Source organism: Lampris incognitus, chromosome 5 (genome assembly GCF_029633865.1).
Source record: "Lampris incognitus isolate fLamInc1 chromosome 5, fLamInc1.hap2, whole genome shotgun sequence".
In the NCBI taxonomy this organism is placed as follows: domain Eukaryota; kingdom Metazoa; phylum Chordata; class Actinopteri; order Lampriformes; family Lampridae; genus Lampris; species Lampris incognitus.
The window spans coordinates 9,429,838-9,455,390 of record NC_079215.1 but is presented as its reverse complement, the minus strand read 5'-3'; the positions used below and the strand labels follow the sequence as shown (position 1 = coordinate 9,455,390).

Genomic DNA, 25,553 nt, shown 5'->3' with positions numbered 1-25,553 from the left:
CGGACGAGATTCACAGTAGTGGCTGAACAACGTGACTCCTCGCTTAGCTTGCTAACCCAGCCCCAAGTCAACACCTTGGTGTCGGACCCAGAGGAAATGGCGCCTGAGTGGGAGAGATCGTTAGGGGGAGATAGCAGAACATTTGCCTTTGCTTACGGTATTGGAAGTTAAATGAGACAACTAGAGCCCTTAGCCTAACCGTGAATTAGAGTGACGGACTCGTACCTCGCAGGCTGGTTTATTCTGCAGTATTTAGAAGGGGGGACATGTGTTGACATTAGAAGATGAGGGGCTATCAATATTCTGGCTGTTCTCGTTCCCTGGTCGTAGCAAAACGTACGAAAACTAATGCGCTCACGTAGTCGTGGGCCAGTCGTGGGCCAGGCTGTGATCACGTGACCTGGGCGCTGGCTGTCGTGAAAAACAAAACAAAAATGGCGGACGTTTCTTTCATTCTGACTGGAAAATGCAACACTAACCCACCAGTTCATGCATGTAGCTAATATACAGTCAATTCAGCCTTCCATTTGTAGCCTGCAACATTTCAGTGGACATGTTGCTGTAGGTGTTTCTGCCACATTTCTAGAGCATAAAACACCCTGGATACCAAAAAGACAGTAATGTTATGTCCCACATCGTCCCTGAGCCCACGACTAATGCCAGGACACTTCATTGGGAATTATTAGGGCCTAACCTTTGCTGGAGGGGAGCGGAGGATTGCGCAGGCGCTCTGAATCGCTCGTGTCGCGGGACATTCGTACCACGAAAATTTGTGCATAACTTTTCGTGCGATATCACACGAACCGTTTCGTGAGAATACGTTACAACATTACTAAGCGCAAAAGACGGCACAGGTGTGTAACCCGGTTATTGTTTTGGTTTCATAAAGTTATTATTTTGGTACAGTTGTACTATATTGAAATATGATTAAAATATGTTGAAATGTTCAATGGTATTTCAAATATGTATAAATGATTATATACTTACCTGTTGTACGTAAGGCCAATCAGGAGTAAGGGGGAGGGGTCACGGTGAAGGGAGGGGCAAGCGGTTGTGAAGAGGTCAAGAGGAGGGAAGAAGAAGAAGAAGAGGGAAGGGGCGAGACGGTAGATTCCGGGCTAGTGAAGAGGAGAGAAGAAGAAGAAGAGGAAAGGGGCGAGACGGTAGATTCCGGGCTAGTGAAGAGGTGGGAAGAAGAAGAAGAGGGAAGGGGTGAGACGGTAGATTCCGGGCTAGTGAAGAGGTGGGAAGAAGAAGAAGAGGGAAGGGGTGAGACGGTAGATTCCGGGCTAGTGAAGAGGAAGGAAGAAGAAGAATAAGAAGAAGAGGGAAGGGGTGAGACGTTAGATTCCGGGCTAGTGAAGAGGAGGGAAGAAGAAGAAGAGAGAAGGGGTGAGACGGTAGGTGGAAGGGTTGTGAAGAGGAGATAGTTGGGAAACGTAGCAAACGTCAGTCTTATGGTTTACAAGTTTAATCGCACCTTACTCGAAGGTGTAAGCTACAAGTGTGGTACTGGTGGATGTGACGTGAACGTCGGGTAAATGTTGCTGCGTCATTCTCCAGTTCACCGTGACTGTCGTTAGCCGGCTAGTTGGCTAAGCTAGCTGATGCAGTAGCCTTGCTGGCTAGTTCAGTGAGCATACGCGGCTACTAAAGGAAGACTCGCAGGGGACCAGACACACCAGGTAGCGGTCTGAGCCTCCGGGGTTTGCTCAAACCTCCTCTGGCTACGTGGCGGTCTCACGTGGGAACAAGTCACCAGCAGCAAGCCTTTCGTCTCGCACCGCCATTTCCTGTCACTGTAGGAACATTCCGGAACCGCCATCTTGCCTCCTGTACTGAGTGAGTACGCTTGTCCGTTTAGTAAAGATAACATCGGCTGGACACGTGAAACCAGGCCTGCAGCGAGTGTGCGTTTTTGAGGACCTCTTTGTTAGTTTGGTAGATGCCGGCTTTAGTTTACTTAATGTTTAATGTGTTTACTACTACAACTACTACTACTTTCGGCTGCTCCCGTTAGGGGGCGCCACAGCGGATCATCCGTTTCCATCTCTTCCTGTCTTCTGCGTCTTCCTCTGTCACACCAGCCACCTGCATGTCTTCCCTCACCACATCCATAAACCTCCTTTTTGGCAGCTCCTCCTCATCCCTGGCAGCTCCATATTCAGCATCCTTCTCCCAATATACCCAGCATCTCTCCTCCACACATGTCCAAACCATCTCAATCTTGTCTCTCTTGCTTTGTCCTCAAACTGTCCAACCTGAGCTGTCCCTTTAATATACTCGTTCCTAATCCTGTCCTTCTTCATCACTCCCAGTGAGAATCTTAGCATCTTCATCTCTGCCTCCTCCAGCTCCACCTCCTGTCTTTTCATCAGTGCCACCGTCTCCAAACCATATAACATAGCTGGTCTCACTACCATGTTGTAAACCTTCCCTTTAACTCTTGCTGGTACCCTTCTGTCGCAAATCACTCCTGACACTCTTCTCCACCCACTCCACCCTGCCTGCACTCTCTTCTTCACCTCTCTACTGCACTCCCCGTTATTTTGGACAGTTGACCCGAAGTATTTAAACTCATATGCCTTCGTCACCTCCACTCCTTCCACTGTCCTCCCTCTCATTCACGCATGTTTAATTTGCTTGATTTGGAATATTGAAAAAGGTACATATATTAATTTTGTATTTGAACTGTATCGAGCCTGATATAGTGGAAGTGCACTATTTATTTTGTTTTCCAATTTTATTTTATTTTTTGTACAATAACTAAATATTTCGAGTTGTAACTTTGTCTTGTTTGTTTGTTCAGGTTATTCATGTCATGGGAATTGGTATAATTAGGGAACCCAAACTAAAATTAATGTAAATTGGCTTATAGTGAGAGAACCTAGGGCCCTGCTGTCTATAGTTACGGGGTAAAAGGGGCTACAGATGCATTGATAAAAAAACAAGAGGGTGACAAATCTCAAATCGACAAACCCAGCGCCGTGTAGGCTATAGAGAAGAGTCTGGCCAACTGGCAACACGGGCACCATATTGCCTACCAACTGGTAGGCAGCTCCATGCGAGTGCTATTCAAAATCTATTCAAACTTCCAATGACAGCCTCAGAAAAGCTCAAAACCCTTCTGAATAGTGACAAACTATTGTCTATATTCTTTAATCTAATAAATTCATGTTCCTGTAAGTGGGAGGTCACAGATCAAGTGCTGTAGTAGAAATCAGGAGGACAATTGAAGCCCTCTATATAATAGGATAAGCTATGAGCCTTGTTATGTCATGTGACCAGCTTAATGAGATAACTGACCGAAAGTCGCCTCAATTTTGACTACTGTTAAATAAGATTTTAACATGACTATTGTGTCTGTCACCTTATGAATTGGTCAAATGGCAAAATGAGGCTCACAGCTTACCCTGTTTTGTGGGTGTAATGTACCATGAATGGATCACTCTGTTAATTTCTATTACTAGACTTTGACCCCAACTTAGAGGAAACAAGAATTTATTAGATTAGAAATTTAGACAACATATTGAAGCCATTGAGAAAGGGGTTTGGCCTTTTAAGGCCACACCACTGTCTAAATAATTTTGAGAGGCACTTTATGTGTTTTACATCATTCAGCACCAGTACTTTGGGTTCCAGAAATGACAGATTTTCCATCATTTCAATCCCAGTTTCAGAGAACCAGAATTTTTTTTATCATTGCATACCAGTAGTCAGAGTAGGTGGTTTAACACCACATCAGGAGCAGAGGCTATGGTAATAACGTGTTTCCCACCAGCGGTCATAATACAGTCGCAGGCACTGAGCAGGGGCCTCTGCTACATACATGTAGATTTCAACCCAAAGAATTTATTCCAGAGAGTTTAGTTTTTATCCACTACTCTACTGTTGTGGTGGATAAATTGGTTATCAGTACCAGTATTAACATATTTTGCAACATTCAGTAGGCTACTAGTGGATGATAATGAGCAATAATATCAGAGACACTTGAGAACTATTAGGCCTACCTGTTTCAAGGTTTAGCCAGTGCAGTGTCAGTTCTGTATTGGGGCTGTTGTTTACATTTGACTGATTTCTGTCAACGGTTGTACATGGCTTGGATGTGCTATACCAGTGGTTCCCAACCTTTTTTGAGTACTGTACCCCCAAAGCATTTCAAACCAACCTAAAATACTCCCTATTACACAATCAATTGTGGTGATCACCAGCATATATCGTTAATGTATATAATTTATACATATACAGTATTTTATTTAGTCTATATATCATTAATTTAGTTATACCTTTTTATAAAAAAATAAGACTCAATCTCCCCAATTAATGCGACACTTTAATCATATTCAATCATAACTAACATTACTTATAATAGCCATTGTTTATAGACTTTAAAAAAAGTAAAACGCAAACTCACCAATTAATGTGATACTCAATGGGACACTTGAGCCTGTTTCTGACTCATCAGTTTTGTGAGTCTGGGGGAGATTGTTGCACCGCTGTGACCAGATTATTCTCCAAGTAGAGCCTGTTCCTGTGTTTAGTTTTGATGCGGGTCATGGTGGAGAATGTCACCTCACCAAAGGTATGTGGATCCAATGGGCAACAGTTCATTCAGGGCATGTTTCCCCAATTCATGATACTCCTTCTCCACAACACACCAAAACTGTATCAGTGGTGTGCTTGAGTACCTCATCTTCATACTCCTATCTGAGGACACATCTATGAGGTTTTTTTGCTGTCTGTCGGGAATGCTGCTGTTAATGTCTGTCACAAATGGATTACGCATCCAGTCCAGTTTGGAAGACTTGTTGACAGTATCAGGGAAGTAAGAGTTGAAGGCATTATTGAGCTTGGATAAATGTGTGTGTACTATTTTCACAATTGTAGCTCTGTCACATTCACCAGTGGCAATGTATGTGTCCAGCTGCAGGAAACAACTTGTATCCCCATCTTCACATTTGCTCTGCCAGAGGTTGATCTTCTACATGAATCCACATACTTTGTCATACAAGTTAAGAACATGTGTGTCTTTACCTTGAGGAGAGAGATTCAGCTGGTTGAGTTTGCTGAAAATATCGGAGAGGTATCTCAGCCGAGCTAGCCAGTCAGTGTCGTCGAACATAGCCACAAGGGGGGTGCGTGTGCTCCGACAGAAATCCCTCACTTCATTGCATAGCTTGAACAGCCGCTGCAACGTCTTCCCTCGGGATAACCACCGGACATTGGTGTGAAGCAGTAGCTGTTCATGTTCTGACCCACCGTCTTGACAAAGTGACTGAAACAGTATGATTCAAAGGCCTGGACTGTATGAAGTTGTTCACTTTTACGGCATCATTCAAAACATCGTTTAACTCTGGATCATTCAAAACATTGTCTAACTCTAGCAAGAGAATGAGTTAAACATTGTTTAACTCATTCTCTTGCTAGCTAATGCTTCTCGGTGAATCATGCAGTGTCCCCATATAACATTAAGGTTTACCTTTTTGATGTGGGCCATTAAACCATTCACTCTGCCGGTAATTGCTGCTGCGCCATCCGTGCACACGAGCGCAGGATTTCCGATGCAGCTTGTGTTGAGAGAAAAATTGTCAATAACATTAAAAGCATCCTGTACGGTAGTTCTCCGCATGAGTTTCTTGAAGAGTGTGCTCGTTTATCTCCAATGTGTCTTTGTAACGCAAAAATGCAATCAGCTGCGCTTTCCCACTCTCATTACATTGATTCATCTAACTGCAAAGCGAACGTATCCGACTCTTTCAATTTCTCCACCACTTGGTCAATAATGTCGATTCCCATGTCGTCATCCGATGGCACACAGTATTATTTGACAACGGCACTTTCTTCAGGACATCAGCTGCTTTCTTAACGATCATTGTTTCTGCGAGAATGACAGCAGCAGGCAAGATTAGCCTTTCGGCTGTGGTAAATGGCTTTTTTGATTTAGCCACGAGTAGCGACGCAGCATATGATGCCTCCAAAGCCTTGGTTGAGACCGATGTCGCTTTCTTTAGTTTTTCTTGGCTTCTCTTAAATTTAGCCAGCTTTTGATGGAAAAACTCAGCGGGTTTACCCACACAGGAGAGATGCTTAATACTGAGGTGGTGATGTAAATGGGACGGTTTCATGCTATTATTTTAAATGCATGTCGCCACAGAGGAAACACATTGGCTACGGCGGCTCTGTAGTTGTGGCAGTACATCCAAATTACATATTGTTGACCAAACTGACGATGCTTTACCGTCTCAATTTTCTTTTTCTTCTGAATGGGTTCTCCCGATTCAGCAGTATCAGCTGTGCTGTTGTTGCTGGATGAATCCGCTCGACTCAACCATTTATCCATAACGTTAACTGAAACTTTGAAAGAGGCTTGATATTTTGCTAGCTAGCAAGGAAAACAGTGCGCCAGTATGCACTCATGAGTGGAGTGACGACTCACAAAGTCCGGTGGGAAACTGTCGTGCATTACGAAAAAGTATAGCCAGTAATAATATAGCCAGCAAATTATTACTTAATTTTAATTGCTCCAATTTTGGTTACATTATTACAGATTATACATTATTCATTATTTGGTTAGAGTTTTCCTGTACATTTTTTAATTGCTTTTTGTCTCTCATTTTTAAAATCTTTTCACGTACCCCCTGGAGACCACCCACATACCACTAGGGGTACGCATACCCCCGGTTGGGAAACATGGTGCTATACAACTGATTTCCACACAACAATACCTTACAGACTCTCGGATTGCTCTAGGGAAGTTAGTTTATCGAAAAATCCTAAACACTGACATGAACTCACCGAGCACAAGTAGGAATAAGCTGAGGGGGACCAGCCCAGCCTGCGAATCTTCACGGCCCAAACTGCCCTCCTTTGTGCATCCTGTGGAAATCGATGCATCATACGGCCTTGTCCTGGCCGAACGGAACGGCCCCAAGCTGCACAACACACCATTTCTCCTTCAACTGCTACAAACCGGCGAGAAATGGGCCGACAATGCAGGAAAAATCACTGAAACGTCATGATGACAGAGCCAGACGTTGGTAGGCAACATGGCACCCGTCAAGCACGTGACAGGCTCTCAGCCAATCACAGCATGTGTTGCAAAGATCAGCTGATGGCCAGACTTGCTCTATACACAGCGCTGGACAAACTTGTATCCAAGTGCCATCCTGTGGGGCCTGGTGGTATTGCATCCAATGAACAAAAGTGAAGAGAACGCATACCAAAATGGCGTCGAGTCCGTCCCTCTAAGGACCCTTTCACACTTATGTTGTTTAGTCCGGACTTTCCAGAAAAGTCCGAACCAGATTGCCAGGTGTGAAACCTCTTGGACCAGGGTACAGGGATCAAAGACTCGGTCTTTGGTCCAAGCTCAGGAGGTAGTCTCGGTTCAGACCAAGGTTCATGAATGTCTAATGTGAAATCAAAGGTTCGGACTTTCGGATCAATCATAGGAAGTGATAAAACAAACACAAACAGTAACACCCAGCAACAGCGAGCGCGCCTGGCAACAACGAGCCAAAAGTTCAAGTCAAGGTCCGCTGGTATGAAAGCAAAAGTCCTGAACCCAATGACTATAAAATAACAGATGTGAAAGCACCAGAACCAGACTCTGGTTCAGACCTTGGTTTGGACTTTCAAGTGTGAAAGGGACCTCAGAGGTCAAGTTATTTAACCACTGTATAAGAAAGACTTAAAGATAATGGGACAAATGGGAGAATCAAACCAAAGAGACAAACTAAGCCACGCCAGCTTTGAAAGACAAATCCAGAGGGCTCTACAGAAGGGGTATGATGAAGGTGAGGTAGTGGAGGCCATTATCCAAGTCATCATGCCAGGAATAAAATTAAGAAGTTACCTGGAAAGCAGAACTAATTTGACACTCCCTGCTCTCAAACAAATTCTAAGGGCCCATTATATTGAGAAAGATGCCACAGAGCTGTACCATTCACTTACCCGTGCAGTCCAGGACCCACAGGAACCCCCCATCCAGTTTTTGGTGCGGGCCATGGACTTGAGACAGCTGATCCTCTTTGCCTCAGAAAGAGCACAAGCAAGACTGAAATACAGTGCAGAACTAATCCAAAATCAGTTTCTCCAAACGGTTATGACTGGCCTCCATGATAACACTATCCGATCTGATGTTAAACCATACTCACAAGACCCACTGATGCAGGATGAGATTCTGCTGGAGAAAATGAATGCTGCTTACAGTGTGGAAATGGAAAGGAGAAGAAAGTTGTCAGCTACAATAAGAACCAGAACGGTTAAAATAGCAGCAGTAAAGGATGAGAAACATGAAAAGGCTGAACAAGATAGCCACTCTAAAGTAGAGCAGAGTAAAACTAAGCAGAACGGTTCACATTTTTTTCCATCAGTGTCACTATAGTGTGACACTGATGGAAAAAATGGATGAAAGTTGGTTGTTATTCTGCTATAGCAAGCACTCAAGTTGTAAGACACCGTCTCTACTGCCAACATTGCAAAACTAGCATTTCTCTCTGGCGCTTCTGAAGGCACTTTCAGAGGGCCTAGTTGACTCAATGAGTCAGAGATGGGCGGGTTTAATTAGCATATAACTCAGATTTAATAAACTTGCCAAGTGTAAAGTCCAACATTTAAGTTATATATTTATTTCTCAACGTCTGATTTAAGATATAATATGAATACAGTGTTAAATATTTGTGTCTTAAATACAGAAATAGCATTTCATTTAAATATATAATGTTTACAAAATATTTATTTACTTAAACAAATATTTAAATATTACTCCTGATTAAGAGATGTTATATGTTTAGCAGGTTGTTATATATTTATTTAGAATAACTGATTTAACATTTAAGATAAATATTTAATAAAATTGTTTATTCCATCAGATTTATTAAAATTAAATGTAATGGAAATAGTTACATAGTTATCTCTTGTCTAAATAAATGAATATCTTAAAATAAATAAATAGCTCGTTTACTAGATTTAATTTATAAATCAAAGGAAAGAACCGCTAATTTTGAATATTTGGTTTAAATATTAAATCGGTGATCATGAATAAATATATAACAGCTAACTAAATATATAACATATCTAAATATAAGACGCAATTAAATATTTCAACAGAAAATATATATATCTTAATTCTGTTCTGCTAAATAAATATTTGCTGACAAATTATATATTTAAGTTAAATGTGATCTCTGTAACCACGAAGCAAATACTTAGTTTGTTGTTAAATATTTAACTTATATAATAAATCTTTGGTTCAGAAATAAATATTTAACTTAAATTTAAAGTTTTTGAATTAAATATTCAAAATGCCCTGATGTAATCATTACATAGGCTCTAAAAGTGTCTATAAAAAAGCCAAACTGTGTTCAGCTATCACACTAACAAACATGGTATACAGTATGTGAGGAACAGGTTTAGGAGTCCTACAGTATTATAAGGCGCACTATTGCTGGTTTTGCTTTTAGGACGCCAGATCTAAGGGATGCTTCCCACTGTGATCCATTATTTTGATCACCGCTAGACAGTCTGTTCACACAGCCTACAAAAGTTTGTTCATGGTTTAAAGCTGGGTATTCATACTATAGTTTGTTTTTTTAAAAATTTTACTTAATGCTCTGCTAGTACCCAAAGTTGGCTCGTATTGTTTATAGACTTGAAATTGGTCTTAAAGCATGAGTACTGCCTGCTCTGGTCCTGAAGCTGGCTAGACGATTTAAGTTTCAAGTATTTTTACTATTATTGCAAAGTGGACTGATTGGCTTATTAATGTAACCGTAGTTACTGTACACATTTTATCTATTATTTTATTTATATATTTATATGTGTGATATTCAAGTTGTTATTTCATGTCCCCTTGCCTACGAGTGAATATTAGTTCCTTCCTGCCATTGTTTAAGGGACAGTGATGAGTGTCACAGAGAGGGGAAGTATCGTGCGGTGAGGGTGGTGAACTCCGGGAGAGTGAAGGGATACTCTGTACTGTCTTGCCATGTTGGTGTAAATCGAAGATATTGAAATAAATCCACGAAGAGAAATTGTAGCCCGCTTATTAGCCACACGCCAGATGAACTGGGGAACGCTACTAATGCAGAAAAGATGGGCTACTTAACTCGTTGCACTTCCTGTTATCAAGGCGAAAACCCCTGCTTTGAAAGAAAAGTAAATCTATGTCAGAATATGATATGCCTGTATTCCCTGGGTTTCTAAATGCAGTTCTCAATCTAAATGGCATGACAGGGGGAGGAACAAATTTCCAAGACCACAGCTGTTGAAGTCACCGGGCTTTTTGTACGTATCACATCATGGACCTGTTGTCTTGACAGTTATATCAATCTTCACGGCTTTATTCTTACCCTGTTTTTTCTTTCGCTTTTTCTTTCTTTCAGGCTGTATTTCATTTCCCTCAGTCTCATTTCAAACAGTATAAATGCCATTATATTGTGAATACCTCAGGATTTTTTTGGAGAAGAAAAAATTTAAAAATCAAACAAATAAATAAAAATCACAAAAAGTTCGTGTTGTCTTAGAGGTCTTTTTTTCAGTTGTCTACATAATCAAATATTGTCATTCTGTTTTCATCTGAGATGGCACCGCTGGACCCAAACGCGATTCCCTGCTGTTGGATTAAAGTTACATGCCCACCAAATAAAGGTTTCATCAGTCCTGCGACGTGATGAAACACAACACACCTGCGTTCTTGTAAGAAAGATGCTGACGTGTCCCTCAGGATTCAAGGACGTTTTCTCATATCAGTGTTGTAAAAATGCTTTCTATTTTAGATTGTTAGGGTATCTTGTATTTTTCATGCTTTCACTTTCTCTAGGCCAGTTATTTTCATGTCTGGTACATTGTCGACATTATACAGAAACTGGTCCATGCTGACACGTCCACCTCTAGACAAAATTAAAACAGCCTGGGAACACGATTTGGGACATGCACTATCTGATGACCAATGGGATTCCATTTTCCCATCAGTACACAAATCCTCACTCTGTGCAAGACACTGCCTACTGCAATTTATGGGGGTTCATAGGGCCCACATGTGTAAGGTTAAATTATCGAGCATCTATCCCGATATCACCCCCACCTGCGACAAATGCAAAAACAATGATGCTACCATGATGCACATGTAGTACTAGCTGTGGCCTCACTTGGAAAAATTCTGGAAAGATGTCTTTCACATTCTATGCAACATCTTAAAGCGGAACCTAGACCCAGACCCTCTGATAGCTTTGACGTTACTGATGGAGTGGCTCCTCATTTGACATTCGCAGAGTGCCGCATGGTTACCTTTGCTTCACTCTTGGCCAGATGTGCAGTTTTGCTCAGGATGAAGGTTGCTGCCCCGCCCACACTTAGTCAGTGGCTTCGAGAAGTAATGTCCCGCCTCAACCTGGAGATGTTGCGCTTCTCAGTCAGCGGTTCCGAGAAGAAATTCTGCAAAACTTGGGAGTCCTTTTTAACATACTTCCATAACACCCAGACGATATAACATGAAATGCATTTTACCTCCGCCCTTGACAGAAAAATAACAGCCGACTTCATGGAAATAGCTGCAGCTTTACTTGTTATTTATTTATTGCTAAATATTGTGCCTTAAAACTACTCTGGACAATCAAAGGGGTGGGGGGGGATGGGGGGGGCTGTTTTATTTTACTCTATCACTATTCAATGTCATCATTATTGCTTCCTTTTCTTTCTTTTCCTTTAATGTATAACAATGTGGAACACATCTGCCCAACCCTGATGATAAAAAGATTTGGAATATAGATTGTTAGGGTATCTTGTATCTGTTGTGCTTTCACTTTCTCTAAGCCGGTTGTTTTCATGTCTGCTTTAGGTTGTTAGGGTATCTTGTATTTTTCATGCTTTCACTTTCTCTCAGCCAGTCTTCCAGGAAACCGCCTGCTTTTCTGTAGCACATTACTCATTCAGGGTCGGGGGCTGTTTGCTTCCTTCCGTTGTTATAACCAGCCTGACGTGTGATTGGTTGCGGTGTAATTTGGGCGGGGTTAATGTTCTATATTAAACGCTGCTGTCGGAGGCAAGAGGAGAGACGTAACGCAAACGTTGAACATCGGAGAAACGATACAGGGGAGAAACATGGGTAAGTTTGTTTTTTTTCCTACTAATTATCATAAATAGTTTTCATACTTGCAATTTGTTGCGGCCAAAATACTTTAATGAACAGTGAGGACTGCAGAAATGGTCTTTGTGAGTTTATTTTGCAATGTAAGATTTTCAGCTGAAAAAGGCCAGACCCTTTCACTTCCCCACACGCAGAGTACGCACGAGAGCAGCCAGAGTCTGACGCTGGACAGAATCTCTCCACTTGATGGGGGTGTAACTTTCTTGCAGTGGCTGGCATCTACCCAGGTTGCTCGTCCCTCGACCTTCACCACAGTCTCGGTGGTCAGCAGCACCTGATGTGGACCCATGAATCTCCACTGTTTCCAACGCCTCCTCCGGAAATCCTTGCTCACCACCTGGTTTCAGGTTGTGGAAGCGTGCTCTTAACCTGCATGTGTAGTTGTGAGAGAGTTTTGGACAGAGAGACACAACACCTCAACATTGCATCATCACATTGAGCGGTGGTAGGCATGGGTCTGGGTGTGGCGCCCACACCAGTATTCGGTGGTCTGGCAAACAGGATTTCGTAAGGGCTTAGTCCATGTGTTTGTCTCACTCGGGTGTGCATGTAAACTAACACCAATGGAATCGCTTGCACCCAGTTTAGCCCTGTTTCCTCGCGGCGTGTGGTCAGTTTGCGTTTCATGGTGCCGTTCCCTCTCTCAGCTTCGCCAGCACTTTGTGGGTGATCGCACAGTGATGTCTTCTGCCAAAACCCAGATAAGAGGATGCAGCTTGTAGTGCATTGCTGATGAAGGCCGGTCCGTTGTCAGCGCTTGTTCCCAGGTGTCCAGGTATTCCCCAGCGTGGGATGATTTCAGCGGGCCGCTGCAACAGCGGCAGCATCTCCATTATTACTAGACAGTGTCTTTTCCCTTGACATGAATGAAATCCATTATTAGGTGTTCAAAAGGTCAGTCGGGTTTGGGAGGTCCTGCTTGTGGCGTTTTTATTGCTCCTGCAGGATTGTTCGCTGCGCACACAATACTTGTTTCTCACAGAAGTGCTGAGCATATGTTGGAAATACTTTTGTAAACCACACTTGATTTACTGCTGTACAGACGGCACGTGGCAAACACGGCTTGGAGTCCGGCCCCATCCAGACTCCGTCAGAGAATGTACAGCCCACCTTAGACCAGCGTTCGAACCTCCCCACGGCATGCACGGCAGTTGCCGGCGTGGAAGCCCTCCCGTTTAGCGTTAATGCCCTTGTAATAAGCACTAGATGTAAAGGCAGCGTTGCCGCTGTGCCCTTTGCAGCAGGTGTTTTCCTCGTTGTAACCGGTTTCAAGCCAATTTTCTGCTGCCTGTCTGTGTGAAAGTGCCCCCACCTTCCTCCCATTTCATTTACATCACTCGCAACCCCTGACCCTGTACGCCTCCACGTTGGCGTACTGTGAACAACCTTTCACCCTGTTCAAAACTTGGGTATCTATTGAACGTAAACACGGCGTTGAGCTTGGAAAGACCTATATCCACGACCATGGCTGTCGCTCTTTCATCGGGCACACAGCAGAGACTTATGAGGGACGATTTCCACACTCTGATCAGGAGCGAGCCATTTTACTGCTCCTTACTTTTTGACGGGAGCACGGATAAATCCACGCCGGAGAAGGAGGTAGCTTGGGCACCAAGGTGATTGACAATGGGATTCCAACAATCAATCTCCTTATGTGGAATTTACTACAACTTCAGTTATAAAACCTTTTCAAGGAACCTCTGGAATCAATCTTGTAATATTTTCTCGTGGTATTTATTTGCGCAGTGGTGTTGTGGGCTTGGAGTTCTCAGTTGCTTTTGGTGCCCGGGCTATTTGCCTCGGTGCCCTGGTGAAATTAGGCGTCATCCAAGGCAAAGTTGCCTCGCCCTAAAAACAACGGATTTGGAAACCCTGCCTTAGACCACAAAGCTTTTTCGGTTAGCAGAGCGCGAGATTGTAGCTCCTTCACACCCTGAAAAGGAGACGTGTCGGTGTTATTAATGGAAACTGCCTGGATAGTGAAAGGCGTCCCCCTTTTTTTTCTTTTTTAACTTATTTTAGCTTTTGGTCTTCACGTGCGTATATCTTATACTGTGTTTGCTGTGTTTGTCTGTGTCTGTCTTGCACTGTTTGGTGAAGCCACAGCCCTCATTTCATTTTTAACATGTGCCTGCACATTGTTTTTAATGACAATAAAATTGAATTGAATTGAATTGAATTCAAAGCAGCATGCTTAGCTGCCGTGTCTGCGGCTGCATTACCTAGACACACTGGGTAGGGCGTGTGCTTCACATTTAATCACATCGACAGCTGATGCTAACAAAATGGCGTCCAGCAGTGCAGAAAGCAGTTTGTGATGAGCAATAGGCTTTCCCGAGGCTGTCATATTTTCTGTGTTTCCATAGGGTGCCGAAATCATGTACTACGCCGAATGCGTGTCTGGAATCCGTGTAGATATTAACAGATTGGTCTTTAGCCAATTTACAGGCTTCTGTAAGTGTAATTAGAGAGAGAATGTCATGAGAGGACACGACAGCCAAACTCACGTGCCTTCTGCCGGTGTCTGCACATCTGGAAGCTGAACCATCCACAAACATTTCAATGCCAGGGTGAAGCAGAGGAACATCTCTGAGGTCAGGGCGAGGCGTGCACACTTCAGCGAGTGTGGCTTCACAGTCGTGGTCATGTGGTTCACCATCACCTGCAATTGGGAGGGGAGAAGCAGGATTTAAGGTGTTACAAGGCTTCTCTGTGATGTTTGGCATGTCCAGCAAAGTGGTACGATATCGTAAGCACCGCTGGGCAGAGAGGTGAGGGGTTTTCTGTGCATTAAGTATGTGAGCAACTGAGTGAGGGACCCTAAGCGGGAAGTCCCCATAACCCACAAGGTCTCGTGACGCAAACCAGCACTTTCTCAGCAGCGGCTACAGCCCTTAGACACACAGGGGAGGCCTGCTGCCACGGCTTCCAGCTTGGAAGAAAAACAGGCGACAGGTTTTAATCTATCGCCATGTTTTTTGAGTTAACACAAGTTGTAGGAAGCCTTCGGATCTACACACTGGACAAATTGTTTTTCTGGATTTGGTAGTCCTAACAGTTGTGACCGCTGCAAGGCTGATTTTCATTCCTCAAATGCAGCTTCTGCTTCCTTTGTCCGTGTCGCCTTGTCACGTGCTGCTAGATGTTTACCATGAATCATCGATGAGAGAGGAGACTCTCTTAGTTAGGGATCCACTGCCTACAGTATGATTTAATACCAAGACAACTCATAACCTGCTTCTTTGTGGTTGGCTTTGGGACAGTTTGCACAGCTGCTATGCACTTGGGTGAGAGGGGTTTGCCCTCAGCTGTGATCACATGACCCAGATAAGTTACTTGCTGTTGAACCCACTGTAATTTTGACAGGCTAGCCTTATGACCATTATCAGCTAAATGTTGTAATAATAATAATAATAAATCAAACTTATATAGCGCTTTTCTAACACTCAAAGTCCCTTTACAATAAGCGGCGGTGAAACAACAGACATACAGGGGCGGCTTCGGTACCTCTGGTGTGCGTGTATGGCAGCATTAAACTGCCTGTAGATCCTGGACAAAACGCCATTCGGTGGGCCGGCCTTTGTCATGGATCTTTTTCACTGGGAATATAGGTGTTCTAACAGGAGAGGTTTCGCACAGTATTATCACTCCTGTCGCCAGGAGGGAATCAAACCCTGGTTTTACTCTCTTTGGCTTCCCTTTTTTAGGGGATATTGCTTTTGACATGGCCTATAATCAGATTTGGGTGTTAGGACTAAGGGAGGAGCTCCTTTCATTCGGCCTACATCATACGTATGACTTGCCCACAAGGTGGGAGGCATACCTTTAAGCTCTTCTGAGTCTACTGTGAGTGACGTCATCACAGACAGGGATGTTTGTCTCACTGTTAGTTGAGCCGCTTCTGAGTTGGTTGGGGATGTCCGCGGTGGCGGTCTCCGCCAGGGACAGGCACCTTCTCAACCCCCTGGCTTTGTGGGGAGGAATTTCTGTTTGATGGCAGCTACCGGCTGCAGTCGTCTCCTCGGCGGGGGCCATTCACTTGGGACGTCCCGTCCTCGTCGCCAATTTGTTGCGGCCAGAATACTTTAAGGAACAGCGAGGACTGCAGAAATGGTCTTTGTGAGTTTATTTTGCAATGTAAGTTTTTCAGCTGAAAAAGGACATACCCTATCACGTCCACACACAGAGATTATGCACAAGAGCAGCCAGAGTCTGACCCCGGACAGAGCCCTGGATACTCTTTTATCAGCGGTCCATCCCTTCCTTGGGTAAAGGAATGTTTGTTCACTTCTTATGGTACAGCTGTGAATCTTCTCTCGCTCGGCCCTTATCTTGGAGACAGGAAACAAAGCGCTGTACCTGACTCGCCACAGTATCGAGGCTACACACTAATCCTTCGAAGGACATCAACATTTCTATGCTTGTATTTGAGAGAAAACAGCGAGGCACTAAGTTGCATATGACACCTTAAGAGGACACGAGAGACATTATGAAGAGTGAACACTAGGAAAGCAGCAGACGGCTGACCGTACAAGAAATCTCTGGTTTACGTAAGACACATTCAGAGAACATGGGGCGCATGTGAGATGAGGAAATACCAAGAAACGGTTATAACACAAATTTGCAATTTATTTGTATGCTATTATTTATGATGCTATTATTGCTAATGCTGTTAGAGGAATCTAATAAAGGGAAGGATGAAACAGACTGCTAACTTAATTCTAACGAGGTTGAACGAGAACTTAACTGTGTTTGGGTGTTTTGTGTATAGCCGAGATCTTAGTAGCCAGTGTGTCAATGACCATGTGCTGTTTCAGAGTACGGAAACGTAAGCAACGTTGACACAACTGGTGCGTCGTCGGTGACGGCAACGGCTGACGGAAGAAGTTCCCGTGGTAAGTGACGTCATAAACCCGAGTATCGGTCATTTAAAGTATAACCATGGGTTTGTTTGTTTTTGGGTTTTTTTTACAACCTTGGGCGTGTTTGATTTTCTTTTTCCCTATATCGTGAACATCAGTCATGCTATTTTACTCACTAGCTTCCTTTGGGAGATTGGCTGGACTCAGCTTTACAGCAGCCCGTTTCACCAGGTCCGGTTCAGCCCGATTAGCCAAACAACATATTTGGAGGTGACCGGTGAGTCACACTGCTGAGCGAGCTGTACTACTTTCTGTTCAGCTTGCAGGAAGGACCAGCATATACTTCACCATAGTACCCAGATAAACTACCCAGCAGCCAGGGCAACGGGGAGGTGGCAGGTCATGGGGAACCACGTACTCAGTCTAACTGAGGCGCCAGGGTGGTGGTGATGGTGTCATTGTCGTGGTGGTGACAGGTGTGAGGCTGGTGTTCTGTGGCACCGTAAGACGCCGCTGTAAAGCTGAGTCTGGTCTGATCTGGTCTTGGGTCCAAGATATCCAGAATGAAGCCGACGAGTAAAATAATATCATAACCAGTAAGCTGGATGGGAGAAAAACTATGAAAATAAGAGCCAGCGTTAAAATCAATAAATAAAAAAACAACGTGCACCACCCTTTAACAAGAAGACAAAGAAGAGGCAAAGCCAAAACCCTTTCTAGCAAAATATGTGACTGTCGTAGCTCTTCCTTCTCTGTCGTTGAAGGTTCAAATGTACAGTTAGAGATTTCAGCATCTTTGTTTTTAAATGTTGACAACTAAGCCGTACTTCCTTGTGTCATGCTGAAATAAAAATGTCTTTCTCGAGGCATCCGGGTAGCGTAGCGGTCTATTCCGTTGCCTACCAACATGGGGATCGCCGGTTCGAATCCACGTGCTACCTCAGGCTTGATCGGGCATTCCTGCAGACACAACTGGCCGTGTCTGCGGGTGAGAAGCCGAATGTGGGTATGTGTCCTGGTCGCTGCACTAGCGCCTCCTCTAGTCGGTCAGGGCGGAGCCGGAGCTGGGGTGAATAGAGTGATCCTCCCACGCGCTACGTCCCCCTGGCGAAACTCCTCACTGTCAGGTGAAAAGAAGCGGCTGGCGACTCCACATGTATCAGAGGAGGCATGTGGTAGGTCGTCTGCAGCCCTCCCTGGATCGGCAGAAGTGGCGGAGCAGCGACCGGGCCGGTTCGGAAGAGTGGGGTAATTGGCCGGATACAACTGGGGAGAAAAAGCGGGAAAAAAGCCCAAAATAAAAAGTTAAAAAAGAAAATTTCTTTCTCATTGTATAGGATACTCCACACACACATTCACAGAGCATTTCTAAATCATTCACTTTCAGAACGCCTGCCCTGAAAAGAGGGTTTTTGTACTGCTCGGGTCATCTTGCATCAAAATTTAAATCAATTATTTTAATCAAAGCAATGTAACAACCCCCTTATCAACCGCATAAAATGACCCCATATAAACAAAATAAACAATAACAGAAAAAAAATGTTGCTCCATTCTGTCAGTATATCAACTTTGATAAAAGAAAGTTGCCCGGCGTCACATCACTGGTGGTGTTATCCTGAAGACCTCTGGAGACGATCTTGCTAGTTGGCCTCAATCCATTTCAAGAAGGCAGTTTCTTTTTTAACAGTTGACTGTGTCACCGTAAAGTTTCATTACGACCAGATATATGTTCAAGTGTGGTCAGAAAATGCTCTGGAATTCTTTTCAGACTGAACAGCTACCTTTGTCTGTCTGGCTTTTTTCTTTTTCTGTTGCAAAAGGAATCTCTTGACCTGGATGCAGACACCGTTTACCATTCATTTGCAACCAGCAACAGTAAACCGGCCATTCCACAGAGCAAGAACCAAACTGACCTATTTTTCCTCTCCAATGTAGGAGTTGCAGCATCTCATGAAATGGCTGCGAGTGATCTGCCTCACATAAACAACTACAAAGATAAGATTGTGAGTGCTGCTAGAAGGAATGGAGTGGAGCCCTCTGTGGTGGCTGGCATCATCTCCAGAGAAACCCGTGGAGGTCGAGGGGCAGGACTGCATAACGGCTGGGGGGACAATGGAAATGCCTTTGGACTCATGCAGGTAGGCACCAGAGTGTGTGGGGGTCCCAAGTCTACAAATTAAATGATGCCGGGTATCAATCTTGACAATATTCATTTATTCTGTGGTCCTTAGGTTGACAAGCGCTGGCACAACCCCACTGGTGGATGGGACAGTGAGGAACATATCAACCAAGGCATTAAGGTTTTTAAAGACTCCTACAACGAAGTTGGGAGAGGTTCTGACTGGAACAAAGATCAGAGACTTAAAGGTGCTAATTTCAGTTATCCCGTCTTTTCTGGTTCCTCGTAAAAAGCAGTTATATTTTCTGTGGTAATCGATTGAACATTTTCTAATTCTTCCGAGCTCCATAAAGCCATGAAGGATTTGTGCGACACAATGTTCACCTGTTTAAGCAAATTTGGATAATCCTATAAAGAGTGGTTTTAGAACAATGACTGAAATGGAAAAACAAAACAAAAACAACAAAAGCAGTTTTTGGTACTGGTTAATGGTCAATATGGAGTAGGTTTTATGAAGTATTGAGAATTGTTGTTAGTAAAATGTCTTATTATTATTATTCTCCTGGCTTCAGGTGCCTTGGCGGCCTACAACGCGGGGGCTGGGCGCGTTTCCTCCTCGTATAACGACGTGGACGCTCAAACCACCGGAGGAGATTACGCCAATGATGTCGTAGCCAGGGCCCAGTACTTCAAACAGCATGGGTACAACTAAAAGGACCCAGAAATTCTCCATGATTACCACATTCATGAGCGTGCCTACTAGAAGTGAAAAAACCTTGTTTAATTTACACTGATTACTAACGATGTTCTACACATTCGGACCTACTAAGACTTTATTTCTATCTAGACTAGGTTAGGTGTAGGTTGTGCAACATTTGAATGAATGCAATGAGTAAGTGTCAACTTCAGAATATTTGATATGTTTTCTTGATGGTAAAGCAAAATAAAACATTGTTCAAAAGCATGGATGGACTCCAGCATATGTGCTGCTTTTTACTTGGCTATCAAATCTGAATGTGACGAGTGTCAATCACTGTGGTGTAAACTGGCAAACTTTGGTGTTTGATCTCACTAGATTGGAACTGATTAAGATAGGGTAGGTGATTAGTTTTTAGAATTTTGGTTTTTTTACCATTTTGGTAATCGGAGCCAATTTCTTTACATCCTGAGAGATAATCACCAAATGAATTGATCTGAGACAAAAGTAACGCGTCATGCCCTGAGTGAAGCTAGTCCAGCAGAGGAAAACATGTTCCTCTGCTGCAACACAACTAGAACCCATGTGGGGTGAAATGTGCAACGAGGCACCTAATTGTCTACAGAACCAAACATCTGATGTTATCAAAACTGTGACCACACCTCATCCAAAGCGTAGCACTTCAAAGCCGTCAACTAACAATAAAAGGTGTCAAATTCCAGTTGATATTTCGTCTGGTGGTGGCTCTGAAGGTCTGACTACTGCTGATCACCTCCACAAGGTGCACTGGTCCTTTAACACACAGGCTCTCACTCTCCCGCCCCCCCCCCACGTGTTGCACGATCGAGTGTCCAGAAGAGTCAGAGCCCCGGGGGCAATGAAGTTGGCAAACCAAAAACGGATTCCTGTCACATCTGTCAAGGGGGCAACATAAATTTGGCGGGATTCCGCCCGGTTTTCTTTTTCCGTCACGGAGCAAAACTACTGTAAACTACTAATAAGACACGTTAGCCCCTAGCTAACGGGTCTGACCCTTTAGCCGAGCGGTTAGTGGCGCCGCCTTGTGGTGCAGTACACCCCGTATCGAATCCCGCACCGGGCAAGAAAATAACCGGTTACATTGGTGGCAGCGGTGGGATCCGGAAGCGTGCAGATCCTCAGAAGTCTCCTCGGAGCGCGGGAAAACACAGCGCGAGGGCGCGCTTCCGGGAGAGGGTGACGACTGTAAACTACTAATAAGACACGTTAGTCCCTAGCTAACGGGTCTGACCCTTTAGTCGGGCGGTCAGTGATGTCGCCTTGTGGTGCAGTACACCCCCTATCGAATCCCGCACCGGGCAAGAACATAACCGGTTACACTGCGGACGAGATTCACAGTAGTGGCTGAACAACGTGACTCCTCGCTTAGCATGCTAACCCAGCCCCAAGTCAACACCTTGGTGTCGGACCCAGAGGAAATGGCGCCTGAGTGGGAGAGATCGTTAGGGGGAGATAGCAGAACATTTGCCTTTGCTTACGGTATTGGGAGTTAAATGAGACAACTAGAGCCCTTAGCCTAACCGTGAATTAGAGTGACGGACTCGTACCTCGCAGGCTGGTTTATTCTGCAGTATTTAGAAGGGGGGACATGTGTTGACATTAGAAGATGAGGGGCTATCAATATTCTGGCTGTTCTCGTTCCCTGGTCGTAGCAAAACGTACGAAAACTAATGCGCTCACATTCACATGTGACCCACGTAGTCGTGGGCCAGTCGTGGGCCAGGCTGTGATCACGTGACCTGGGCGCTGGCTGTCGTGAAAAACAAAACAAAAATGGCGGACGTTTCTTTCATTCTGACTGGAAAATGCCACACTAACCCACCAGTTCATGCATGTAGCTAATATACAGTCAATTCAGCCTTCCATATGTAGCCTGCAACATTTCAGTGGACATGTTGCTGTAGGTGTTTCTGCCACATTTCTAGAGCATAAAACACCCTGGATACCAAAAAGACAGTAATGTTATGTCCCACATCGTCCCTGAGCCCACGACTAATGCCAGGACACTTCATTGGGAATTATTAGGGCCTAACCTTTGCTGGAGGGGAGCGGAGGATTGCGCAGGCGCTCTGAATCGCTCGTGTCGCGGGACATTCGTACCACGAAAATTTGTGCATAACTTTTCGTGCGATATCACACGAACCGTTTCGTGAGAATACGTTACAACATTACTAAGCGCAAAAGACGGCACAGGTGTGTAACCCGGTTATTGTTTTGGTTTCATAAAGTTATTATTTTGGTACAGTTGTACTATATTGAAATATGATTAAAATATGTTGAAATGTTCAATGGTATTTCAAATATGTATAAATGATTATATACTTACCTGTTGTACGTAAGGCCAATCAGGAGTAAGGGGGAGGGGTCACGGTGAAGGGAGGGGCAAGCGGTTGTGAAGAGGTCAAGAGGAGGGAAGAAGAAGAAGAAGAGGGAAGGGGTGAGACGGTAGATTCCGGGCTAGTGAAGAGGAGGGAAGAAGAAGAAGAAGAGGGAAGGGGTGAGACGGTAGATTCCGGGCTAGTGAAGAGGAGGGAAGAAGAAGAAGAGGGAAGGGGCGAGACGGTAGATTCCGGGCTAGTGAAGAGGAGGGAAGAAGAAGAAGAAGAGGGAAGGGGCGAGACGGTAGATTCCGGGCTAGTGAAGAGGAGGGAAGAAGAAGAAGAGGGAAGGGGCGAGACGGTAGATTCCGGGCTAGTGAAGAGGAGGGAAGAAGAAGAAGAGGGAAGGGGCGAGACGGTAGATTCCGGGCTAGTGAAGAGGAGAGAAGAAGAAGAAGAGGAAAGGGGTGAGACGGTAGATTCCGGGCTAGTGAAGAGGTGGGAAGAAGAAGAAGAGGGAAGGGGTGAGACAGTAGATTCCGGGCTAGTGAAGAGGAAGGAAGAAGAAGAAGAAGAAGAGGGAAGGGGTGAGACGGTAGGTGGAAGGGTTGTGAAGAGGAGATAGTTGGGAAACGTAGCAAACGTCAGTCTTATGGTTTACAAGTTTAATCGCACCTTACTCGAAGATGTAAGCTACAAGTGTGGTACTGGTGGATGTGACGTGAACGTCGGGTAAATGTTGCTGCGTCATTCTCCAGTTTACCGTGACTGTCGTTAGCCGGCTAGTTGGCTAAGCTAGCTGATGCAGTAGCCTTGCTGGCTAGTTCAGCGAGCATACGCGGCTACTAAAGGAAGACTCTTAGGGGACCAGACACACCAGGTAGCGGTCTGAGCCTCCAGGGTTTGCTCAAACCTCCTCTGGCTACGTGGCGGTCTCACGTGGGAACAAGTCACCAGCAGCAAGCCTTTCGTCTCGCACCGCCATTTCCTGTCACTGTAGGAACATTCCGGAACCGCCATCTTGCCTCCTGGACTGAGTGAGTACGCTTGTCCGTCTAGTAAAGATAACATCGGCTGGACACGTGAAACCAGGCCTGCAGCGAGGGTGGGTTTTTGAGGACCTCTTTGTTAGTTTGGTAGTTTGGCTTACTTAATGTTTAATGTGTTTACTACTACTACTTTCGGCTGCTCCCGTTAGGGGGCGCCACAGCGGATCATCCGTTTCCATTTCTTCCTGTCTTCTGCGTCTTCCTCTGTCACACCAGCCACCTGCATGTCCTCCCTCACCACATCCATAAACCTCCTTTTTGGCAGCTCCTCCTCTTCCCTGGCAGCTCCATATTCAGCATCCTTCTCCCAATATACCCAGCATCTCTCCTCCACACATGTCCAAACCATCTCAATCTTGCCTCTCTTGCTTTGTCTCCAAACCGTCCAACCTGAGCGGTCCCTCTGATATACTCGTTCCTAATCCTGTCCTTCTTCATCACTCCCAGTGAAAATCTTAGCATCTTCATCTCTGCCACTCCAGCTCCACCTCCTGTCTCTTCATCAGTGCCACTGTCTCCAAACCATATAACATAGCTGGTCTCACAACCATCTTGTAAACCTCCCCTTTAACTCTTGCTGGTACCCTTCTGTCGCAAATCACTCCTGACACTCTTCTCCACCCACTCCACCCTGCCTGCACTCTCTTCTTCACCTCTCTACTGCACTCCCCGTTATTTTGGACAGTTGACCCGAAGTATTTAAACTCATATGCCTTCGTCACCTCCACTCCTTCCACTGTCCTCCCTCTCATTCACGCATGTTTAATTTGCTTGATTTGGAATATTGAAAAAGGTACATATATTAATTTTGTATTTGAACTGTATCGAGCCTGATATAGTGGAAGTGCACTATTTATTTTGTTTTCCAATTTTTTTTTTTTTTGTACAATAACTAAATATTTCGAGTTGTAACTTTGTCTTGTTTGTTTGTTCAGGTTATTCATGTCATGGGAATTGGTATAATTAGGGAACCCAAACTAAAATTAATGTAAATTGGCTTATAGTGAGAGAACCTAGGGCCCTGCTGTCTATAGTTACGGGGTAAAAGGGGCTACAGATGCATTGATAAAAAAACAAGAGGGTGACAAATCTCAAATCGACAAACCCAGCGCCGTGTAGGCTATAGAGAAGAGTCTGGCCAACTGGCAACACGGGCACCATATTGCCTACCAACTGGTAGGCAGCTCCATGCGAGTGCTATTCAAAATCTATTCAAACTTCCAATGACAGCCTCAGAAAAGCTCAAAACCCTTCTGAATAGTGACAAACTATTGTCTATATTCTTTAATCTAATAAATTCATGTTCCTGTAAGTGGGAGGTCACAGATCAAGTGCTGTAGTAGAAATCAGGAGGACAATTGAAGCCCTCTATATAATAGGATAAGCTATGAGCCTTGTTATGTCATGTGACCAGCTTAATGAGATAACTGACCGAAAGTCGCCTCAATTTTGACTACTGTTAAATAAGATTTTAACATGACTATTGTGTCTGTCACCTTATGAATTGGTCAAATGGCAAAATGAGGCTCACAGCTTACCCTGTTTTGTGGGTGTAATGTACCATGAATGGATCACTCTGTTAATTTCTATTACTAGACTAGAAATTTAGACAACATATTGAAGCCATTGAGAAAGGGGTTTGGCCTTTTAAGGCCACACCACTGTCTAAATAATTTTGAGAGGCACTTTATGTGTTTTACATCATTCAGCACCAGTACTTTGGGTTCCAGAAATGACAGATTTTCCATCATTTCAATCCCAGTTTCAGAGAACCAGAATTTTTTTTATCATTGCATACCAGTAGTCAGAGTAGGTGGTTTAACACCACATCAGGAGCAGAGGCTATGGTAATAACGTGTTTCCCACCAGCGGTCATAATACAGTCGCAGGCACTGAGCAGGGGCCTCTGCTACATACATGTAGATTTCAACCCAAAGAATTTATTCCAGAGACTTTAGTTTTTATCCACTACTCTACTGTTGTGGTGGATAAATTGGTTATCAGTACCAGTATTAACATATTTTGCAACATTCAGTAGGCTACTAGTGGATGATAATGAGCAATAATATCAGAGACACTTGAGAACTATTAGGCCTACCTGTTTCAAGGTTTAGCCAGTGCAGTGTCAGTTCTGTATTGGGGCTGTTGTTTACATTTGACTGATTTCTGTCAACGGTTATACATGGCTTGGATGTGCTATACCAGTGGTTCCCAACCTTTTTTGAGTACTGTACCCCCAAAGCATTTCACACCAACCTAAAATACTCCCTATTACACAATCAATTGTGGTGATCACCAGGATATATCGTTAATGTATATAA

The 25,553-nt window shown here is 44.2% G+C and overlaps 1 protein-coding gene across 3 annotated transcripts in view; it reads left to right on the top strand.

Moving 5' to 3' along the window:
• Nucleotides 1-20,095, top strand: part of LOC130112833 (lysozyme g-like) — a 48,409-nt gene extending 28,314 nt beyond the window's left edge. Inside the window, exons 1-5 of one of the 3 annotated variants that reach the window (XM_056280338.1) lie at nucleotides 12,045-12,106; nucleotides 16,966-17,043; nucleotides 18,946-19,148; nucleotides 19,242-19,377; nucleotides 19,702-20,095. In XM_056280338.1, coding sequence (XP_056136313.1) covers nucleotides 12,103-12,106; nucleotides 16,966-17,043; nucleotides 18,946-19,148; nucleotides 19,242-19,377; nucleotides 19,702-19,841 — 561 coding nt within the window. In that variant the 5' untranslated portion in view covers nucleotides 12,045-12,102 and the 3' untranslated portion in view covers nucleotides 19,842-20,095. Of the gene's footprint in view, nucleotides 1-12,044; nucleotides 12,107-12,348; nucleotides 12,496-16,965; nucleotides 17,044-18,945; nucleotides 19,149-19,241; nucleotides 19,378-19,701 lie in introns of those variants that run through there. The other 2 variants (XM_056280337.1, XM_056280340.1) reach the window with 2 other exon arrangements.
• Nucleotides 20,096-25,553: the final 5,458 nt, after the last annotated feature.